This window comes from Schistosoma mansoni (genome assembly GCF_000237925.1).
Source record: "Schistosoma mansoni, WGS project CABG00000000 data, chromosome 1 unplaced supercontig 0076, strain Puerto Rico, whole genome shotgun sequence".
Taxonomy (NCBI): domain Eukaryota; kingdom Metazoa; phylum Platyhelminthes; class Trematoda; order Strigeidida; family Schistosomatidae; genus Schistosoma; species Schistosoma mansoni.
In genome coordinates this window covers 604,438-614,118 of record NW_017385990.1, presented here as the reverse complement: position 1 = coordinate 614,118, position 9,681 = coordinate 604,438, and the positions used below count along the sequence as shown (strand labels likewise).

Sequence of the window (9,681 nt, the reverse complement as noted above, 5' to 3'; positions counted from 1 at the left end):
CATATGACAGTTCAATGTTGCTTCATTCAGGATACGATACAAAAAAATGAAATGAACGTACAACCATACGCATAAAAGTCTGAAATCCGTATCACGAATATTTTTCTACAGATTCGGAACACTAACAGTAACATGACTTCTTGTTTAGATGGGTCAAGTTTATTATGAATTGTGATAAGTCTTGCTGATTGAACGCTATACTAGGATCGTGAGCTAGTCTCGTAATCTCCAAGCCAGAACTACACAGCGATTTGAACACGGGAGGAAAGGCGTAAAATATACGAGAAGCACTTTACTCCAAAAGTTCATTTATGTACAGAAAATATAAGGTTTTTATAGTATTTTTTTGAAATGTCTTTAGGTTTTCCTGAAAATTCTAGAATGCTACTAAACATAGTAACAGTGTAGTAATCAGTCAATCAAAACCTCTACATGTGATTTCATTTGGGTGATATTTCTAGCAAAACTTATAATCAAACACTGATAGGATAAAATACTTTTTGATGTTTCCTGAGCTTGTCATGTTTATTACGAGAAATTTTCAGGAACGCCCTAATAAATTGACCTTAATGGAATTTCAAAGATTCAGTCAGATTTTCTTTTAAACCTATCTAAGGTTATATTTATCATTGAAATAACAGTTCACTCTGTGAAGCTAGTCAAGTCAAATAGATTAAAAGGAAGGTACCACGATTCCATGAATTCAGAGAAACTATCCACAAACTTAAATTCACTAAATATTGTTTGTTTGAATCTTACCATTGATGTTTTTAAAATGCAACTGATCAGTCTCACTCTCTCTATCAGGACTCAGTGGCCGAGTGGATAACGCAATGGCATTTGAAGCGAAAGATACTGAATTCGAGTCCTAGAGAGTGAACATCAACTCTGAGATGCAGGTACATCCATCTGATGATTCCCAAATAGGACGAAACGCGAGTTAAACTAGATTCCACTGCTAGCCACTATCCATCTTTGTTGCTTATCCACGAACTTGTTAACACACACCTTCATTGAAAGCCATTTTACGATAAAATGATAAAACACAATCATATAGACATCAATGTATTTGACAATTTCAAGGGAGAAAAATACAAAAGTACTTCAAAAGGTAAAGAAACAATTCTTTGTTCTATATTGTGTATATATATGCTATTGGATAACACGGCGTTGTGGATCAAATATATTCTTTTTGAATTCAAGTATCACTTCAATATCTGGTTGTGATATTTGTTTTCTACCAGCTTTTGAAGAATACTGTGCTAATATCTCATCAGGTAGGTCATCTAAATGAAGATGTGATAATAAAAGGGTCATATAGTCGCTGTACTTGACCTATTAACGTACTCATTTTATTCAACTACACGTCTGAATACAAAGTAAAAACAAGAGTTCTACTTAGTTTATACTAATAAGTCTCAGATACCTGAACTGAAGTGAAACCGGATTCAAACACGCAATCCAGTGATTTAGAAGTGAGGTGTTTGGATTAGTAAGCAACCTTCTTCCCACCTAAGTCCTGGACCACAGTAACCAAGAGATATCGAAAAAGGAAAAAAGAATCCACCCGTTCACTATACATAAAAGTTATTAAGGGCAACAGTTATAGTCTTCTGACATTTATGAATGTAAGGTACATTTCTGATGATGACTTCTTAACGACTTTTGGAAATTTGTGTCAATAAATCATAAATTGAAATGTTTTCCAAGAAATACAGATACCTTGATGACATGTCCGATTATAGGATGAATTTCTTCAATGAAACTATGTGAAAGTGAAAAATGAGTTAAACGTACATTTAAACATGTGTACATATTTATTTATTTACTTACTTAACCACATAAATATTGGTACAAGGAAGCACCAGATATATATGCGCCGCACAAATCTCATTTGATTTGTGTGAGTGCTGTGATACTGCCCAGGTGCTCAAACTGAAGCACGTGGTTTTCTTAAGGGACCACACCCGGAGCCTTTGAGCTAATGGTCTGATCCACAAGGCAGTGGAGCATCGTGAAGAGATGCAGTCGCATGGTAGCCGGTGATCAACGATTGATTCATACGCCATTTGTTCCCTCAGGATATTGGAACTCATGTGTACCATTGGTTTGGAACGAGGGTTTTCTAACTGTCCTAGATGGACTTTACGTGTCTACCAACCCGGTTAAAGTGCCGGACACTTGCTTTTTATCCTCTCAATTTCTTAAACAACACCTCTGGTGTGAGAAGGCAGTGAGTAGGACTTTCCTGAACATATACACCAGAAACTAGTGGTACCATTTTAATGATAGAGGTGAAGCGAACAGTAGAAGCAATAGGCAAAATGTTAGCCCTATTGAATATTAATGATTCAAATAATCAAGCCAAATAGCTGACACATTTATAATGACATGCGTCATTCAATGGTCGCACCATGATTTCATGGAGCTATTGTCAGTTCCAGACATTTAGGCATCCTAACTGTAAAAAGTGTACAGAACGGATAGAAACCCATGGATATACAAAATAAAATAAGGCCAATAACAACACTTCAACAGGAGCTGATGACTGTTGGAAGAAAATCATGGATAGCTTAAGAATTCATATCAGCAGTATAACCTAACACAGCTTGATACTGACTGTGATCCAACAGATTTATAAAAAGACCTTAGTTTTATTTCAATCCTTAACTGTCGTGTGAATACAATAAAAGTTTGATCGTACAAAAAGATGATTAAAATCCATTCAACCACTACATTATAAGGTCACACTAGTCAAGGAGTCCAACTTTTAGACATTAAGTAGCAGATTAGAAGCGATCTTCACCTAATTTGGTTTGAACAACCTTGTAGTATCAATAATCCTGATAGTTGAAATACATCTTAAAGAAAAATACACCATTCTATACCTGGTAAAAGAGTAAATTTCGTGGATTAGTTGAGCTTAGACATTAAAACCATTGGATGTCGGCCAGATCAGTGGTCTATCGGTTAAGTGCTCTGGCGCGAGACTGGTAGGTCCTGGATTTGAATCCCGCGAGTGCGGAATCGTGGATGCGCACTGCTGAGGAGTCCCATAATAGGACGAAACGGCTGTCCAGTGCTTCCAGGTTTTCGATGGTGGTCTAACTTCAATGGACTCATGATCTCAACTACATAAATTAACCAAAAATTAAGCAAGATTAAATAAACATACTTTCTAAAGCTAAACGACATTTACCACTTTGACCAAAACTAGATTCAATATAACCATATATACGTTGAATGTGATTATCATTAGAAGAAGAATCTTCATTTGATTTAATAATTAAATAAGCCCGTAAACCAATAAATATATCCCAATTAGTTTCACGTTTAAATAAACCATTAACAATACACATGCGTGGATTAACAATTCGTTCTAATTGACCACGGCGAGTTTTTGATTTACATACCTATAAAAGGAGATAGAACTATGATACCAAAGCATCAAGTATAATAAAGACTATATAGATAATCATGCAGAGTCTTCTGTTAGAACTGAGTAATAATGCCAGGATGTTTGGGATGCGTTTCTCCCTATCTAAATGTAATTTGTTACTTCAGGACTGGCCTGCGTCAACACCTGAACTAAGGGTAGGGAGCGAAGTAATCGAACGCGTCGACAACTTCAATTATCTTGGAAGTCTGACCAGCCCTAATGGGTTGGTGTCTAACGAAATCTCAGCACGGATTCAAAAAGCTCGTTTGGCTTTTGCCAACTTACGTCACCTATGGCGAAGGTGAGATATCAGTCTATCAATTAAGGGACGAGTATACTACGCAGCAGTTCGCTCTGTTCTACTTTACGGCTGTGAAACATGGCCATTAAAGATAGAAGATACTCGCAAGTTACTAGTACTTGACCAAAGATGCCTTAGAAATATTGCTCGCATCTGCTGGGATCACCGAGTAAGTAATAGTGAGGTTAGGCGCAGGGTATTAGAAAATGATGGGGTGATGATGAGGTCGTGAAACCTTATCGACTGAGATGGTAAGGCCACGTGTTACGTATGCCTGAACACCGATTACCACAACGCGCAATGCTGACTAGTGTTGGAGATTGTTGGAAGACACTTTGCGGCAGCCAAACCAAAACGTGGCATCAGTGCTTGAAGTCACTAACTTCTAGTCTGAGCCATGTTGGCAGATGCAGATTACCTGGTTGGGGTCGGCGTGATCATCGTAACCAATGGTTGGAGACTCTGGGTGACATGGCTCAGAATCGATCACAATGGCGTAGGTGTATACACTCTTTATCTTCCTTTAAACCTTGAGATTAAAATTGCTTCATAACTTTTTTCCTTCCTATACTATATCCTTATATACAACCTTTCTTTATATACTACCACCACTAAATTAACTACTTCTATGAATCCGGTGTTGATCTTGTTGTGCTAACGAGGTATGGCAACATGGACCGATGCATAACTGTGACTGGTCCTGAGTTGTAGCTGACTGACTGACTGATATTGGTAATCAATATTGTCAAAACAATGACTGAGTCCTTGGTAAAAAGAATATCTATATTTCTACACTGGATGATGATATAGAAGTATGAAACATTTGAGTTAGATAAATGAAAGTTTCATCATTAACTTCCATGGGGTATGATTAAACGACGACTAGATAGAAAGTCAGTCAGTCAGTCAGTCACAACGTAGAACTTCGTACGTACGTATGTACATCAGTTCGAGTTGCCAGACCACATTAGCACAGAGATGTAGTTGTCGATTCAAATCCCATAGTGGTAGAAGTAGTAAGAGTATAAGCAATAATGTGAAAGATTATGGTTTAAAGATGTTATTGAAGGAGTATAATCCAACGAAATAAATTTGGAAAAAGAAAAAAGGGACATGAAGAATTCAAAAGATTAGAATTTGGGAGAATACAAAGAGTGGATACACATTCGCCATTGCTTATTTTCGAATTGGTGGGTAGTCAAATGATGTGGAATCATAAAACTCAACTTATTCTTACAAGAGATACAAACATATGCTAAAGAGCACTGACAGAAATTAAGTGTACTATTAAAAAACTACGCTATAATGACAAAAACTGAAATACTGGAACATTCGATACTCATAACGATTGAAATTATAACTTATGAGAAAATTCTAGACCATTAAGTTTGGAGGTTAAGAGTTTGTACGCGAGACTGATAGGTCCAGGGTTCGAATCTCGAGAGGTGGGATCATGGATGCGCACTGCTGAAGAGTCCCACACTAGGACGAAACGACCTTTCATGGTGATCTAGCTTTAATTGACTCATGAACTTAACTACTGAAGTACTATATTATCCACAAAACCCCTTTCTGATAATTATGAGAAAGAGACAAAATCACATAATCATCACATCCATTCAGACTTGAATATCTCAGTCCTACAAGTTAGTTGTGACCAGAATACTTCAATGATAATGTCATAGATTGTAAAACTGAGTGATATTAACTTGGACCCCATAGAAAAGATCAGTTTCGTTGAAAATCTAGGTGTACCTTGTTGATAAATGTCAACCAACGCCAAACTCAGGTCTAACGGATTTCGACTAACTACTGCCAACCACTAAACAGATATACTGCTTATGCAGAACTAAATATGTAAATATATGTGAAAAACTGATAATACTACTTAATATAAATATTTTCATAGTTGAAATCATGAATCAATTGAACCTACACCATCATGGAAAACCTGGAAGCACTGGACGGCCGATTCGTCCCGGTATGGGACTCCTGAGCAGTGCGCATCCACCATCCCGCACTCGCTTCAATTAATCTCATAATTTCAACTATGAAAATATTGAAATCTCTATAAAACCTCTTCTGATCTTTAATATAAATAAACAATAAAAGCCTTGTTAACAAAAATAGTAACAAGTCTATGATCAAAGATTGTATAAAGCCCCCAAATACCCTGGTACGGCCGAAAGTTGGAGGGGCCCCCCTCACTCTCGAAATGCTCTCACATGGCCACGCGTATATAGTCTATGTCAGGGTAGTCCTACTCACTGACTTCTCGTGACAAAGGTGTTGTTTACGAAAGTGAGAGGACGAAAAGCGAATGTCCGGTGCTTTAACCGGGTTGGTGTACACGAAAAGTTTACCTAGGGGAGTTGGAAAACCCTCATTCCAAACCAATAGTGCACATGGGCTCTGGCATCCTGAAGGAACAAATGGCGTGTGAACCAATTATTGGTCACCGTCTACCATGGAACTGCATCTCCTCACAATGCTCCACTGCCTTGTGGATCAGACCTTTAAGTCAAAGGTTCCGGGTGTGGCCCCCCAAAAAAAAACCACGTATCTCAGTTTGGGCACCTGAGGAGTACCACAACCGTCACACAAATCGAATGGGCTTTGTGCGGCGCATATTTATCTGGTGCTTCCTTGTACCAATATTTATATGGTTAAATATAATAAAAAGAATGCAAACAAACAATATACGCAAATAAGTAGAATGAGCTACACAACAATTAGGAGACTGTACGTATGGATTTTTAATTTGTTTAGGGATCTGTTTGATAAAGGAATCTCTGTTGACTTTCTAGAAACTTGTTCTTGCTGGTTTACGTTACCAGCAAAATCTTCATTAGGGCAGCGAGCAGCAGTTCCATGATCATCATATGCTTATTCTGAGTCATTTATTCACTATCTAATTTAATAGAAAGATAAAGAATAAAACTATGAGGGAAAGAAGAAGATAAATTCAATTCATAATGAATGATTTATTTTATTTCTTTTAAATGATAACGCCCTTAAATACCCTGGTACGGCCGAGAGTGGGAAGGGCCCGCCCTCTCTGTCAAAATGCTCTCACATGACCACGTGCATACAACTTCTCCCAGGGAAGTCCTACTCACTGCCTTCTCTAACCAGGAGTTTATTTATTTATTTAAACACATAAATATTGGTACAAGGAAGCACCAGATACATATGCGCCATACAAATCTCATTCGATTTGCTTGAGGGCTGTGATACTGCCCAGGTGCCCGAACTGAAGCAGGTGGTTTTCTTAGGGGGCCAGACCCAGAGCCTTTGACCTGATCCACAATACAGTGGAACATCGTAAGAAGATGCGGTATCATGGTAGTCGGTGACCAACGATTGATTCATATGCCATTTGTTCCCTCAGGATACTGGAGTCAGCCCATGTGTACCATTGGTTTGGAATTAGGGTTTTCCAACTCCCCTAGGTGGACTCGCCTTGTCCACCAACCCGGTTAAGGCGCCGGACATTCGCTTTTCGTCTTCTCAATTTCGTAAACAACATCCGCACCACGAGGCAGTGAGTAGGACTTCTCTGGCAGAGACTATATACGCGTGGTCATGTAAAAGCATTTCGAGAGCGAAGAGCGGACTCTCCCCACTCTCGGCAGTACCAGGGCATTCATATATAGAAAAACAATAATAATCATAATAACTAACCTATTTCATTAGAAATTTCATCAATATATTGATACATTATTGTTTTATCAAATTCACAAGGATTGTTTAAATGATTATCCAATTTTATTTTAGTAAAAAATGTTAAACTACTTAATACTGTTTCTTGTCCAATAAATATATGTAAACGTGATTGACTTTTAATAGATAATTTATAATAGGATACTTTTTTAACATTTGATAATATACATGCATAACATGGTATTAAATTATCGGTTGAAGTAATATCACCAACAAGACCACGTTCTAATAAATTAGAATCTAATTGTGGTACACATATACCAGCACGATCACCCTAAAAGATAAAAATTAGATAAAGGAAAATATTACAAAGGGGTTTTGTGGAGATTTTAGTAATTTTATATAAATAAGATCATGAATTAGTTGAAGCTGGACCACCGTGGAAAACCTGGAAGCACTGGACGGCCGTTTCGTCCTATTATGGGACTCCTCAGCAGTGGGCATCCACGATCCTGCACTCGCGGGATTCGAACACAGGACCTACCAGTGGTGATTAGCTTCATGAGGGAATTCTCGGAGTTCTAGTGAGAAGTCTGATGTACTTGATGTTATTACGAGTTCACTTTAGTCGGTAAACGGAATGAAGGTTATAGGACACAGTAACACGATAGGCTATTCTAATCTGTTGTCCCCTGCCTTGCTAACTAGATCAAGAAGTTTTGATGAGGTGTACAGAATGTATTCTACATGCACTCAGAAAATACGAGGTCACTAAGCATACAAATCAAGCTTAATTAACACAATGATATAGACGCCCTTGAGTTGAGGATGTTAGACGACTCTCTGTGTTCGACCATCGTTGTCTCCGAAGGATTGCTGACATCCAGTGGCAATATCATGTTAGTAATGCAGAGGTTCGGCATCGTGTGTTCGAACGCAGAGACGATAATTCAATTGGTGTCACCGTCTTGAAACATAGACTTCGGTGGCTTGGACATGTTTTACGAATGTCGTCCCAGAGAATTCCACGTCGTGCATTATTTGCCGACCCTGGGACTGGTTGGAAAAAGCGGAGACGTAGTCAGTGTATGACATGGTGTCGTGGTATGAAAGAAAGCTAAAAAAGCTAGCTTCTGTTGGTCCTTCACGACTCCCTGGTTGGGGTCCGAGAGATGATGCAACACAGTGGCTAGAGACGTTATCAGATATGGCTCAGAATAGAAGCCAGTGGCGATCCTGCTGCAACCTTCTTTTACTTTCTGCATAAAGAGTGGTTATAACTTTCTTAACTGAGAGAGTTCTTCTGATTGTACATTTCAGTTCCCCCCATCATTACTCTTCTCTTTTTTCTCATCCTATTTTTTTTCTTATATATATACGCATCTTCCCTCCTTCTCTTCACATTCTCTTTGTTATGTGTGGCGCATATATATCTGATGCCCCTTTGTACCAATATGTATGTGTTTAAATAAATAAATAAATAAAGACGCCGTTGGGAGAGTCACAAAAAAAGCATACTAAAAAAATCCGTCAACGAATGACAGCCAATGATTTCCGAGTGCAAAATGTAAGCTGGAGGTCAACTAAGCGTTACTTAGCGCGGAATTATAAAATTCAAATTTTCAGAATAAAATTACAAAGTTAGGACCTTTTCCAAGTGAGTTCTCGGGATCTAACATCCTCAACAAAGTCGTGACCAGTGGAGCTAATCAATGTCAGGTAGAGACAGATATCTACCTCAGCAAAATGAAAGATAGTTACGTAATTTCATGGATTAGTTGAGGTTAGACATTAACACCGTTGGATGCCGGATCAATGGTCTAGAGGTTAAGGGTTCGTGCACTGCTGAGGAGTCCTATACTAGGGCTAAACAGACGTTCAGTGCTTCCAGTTTTACGATGATGGTCAAACATCAATCAATTCATGATCTCAATCAAAAGCTTAATAATCTTCACAACCCCATACTGATATAGGTATATATCGGAAGTATTGAAACTATGCTACTATGGTATTTCTTAATGTAATAGGTCAAATTCAACTCACCAACATCCTTATATGGAAACATCTTCAATAACTCATGATTGCTTGAAGTACAGGTTTAAAATAAAAAGACACATCTAATTGTTGATCAGAAGGGGTTTTGTGGAGAATTCAGTAGTTTCATAGTTGAAATCATGAGTCAATTGAAGCTAGACCACCATAGAAAACCTGGAAGCACTGGACGACCATTGGATGCCGGCTCAGTGGTCTATAGTTTAAGTGCTCTGGTGCGAGACTG

At 38.2% G+C, this 9,681-nt stretch overlaps 1 protein-coding gene across 1 annotated transcript in view; it reads right to left on the bottom strand.

Moving 5' to 3' along the window:
- Window positions 1-1,152: 1,152 nt before the first annotated feature.
- Smp_176630 (selenocysteine-specific elongation factor,putative) overlaps window positions 1,153-9,681 on the bottom strand; it is a gene marked incomplete at both ends in the record, with an annotated part of 20,642 nt that continues 12,113 nt past the window's right edge. The window contains 4 exons of the mRNA XM_018791764.1: window positions 1,153-1,286; window positions 3,176-3,413; window positions 5,692-5,732; window positions 7,425-7,737. Of these exons, the coding sequence (XP_018645086.1) occupies window positions 1,153-1,286; window positions 3,176-3,413; window positions 5,692-5,732; window positions 7,425-7,737 (726 nt within the window). The remainder of the gene's footprint in view (window positions 1,287-3,175; window positions 3,414-5,691; window positions 5,733-7,424; window positions 7,738-9,681) is intronic.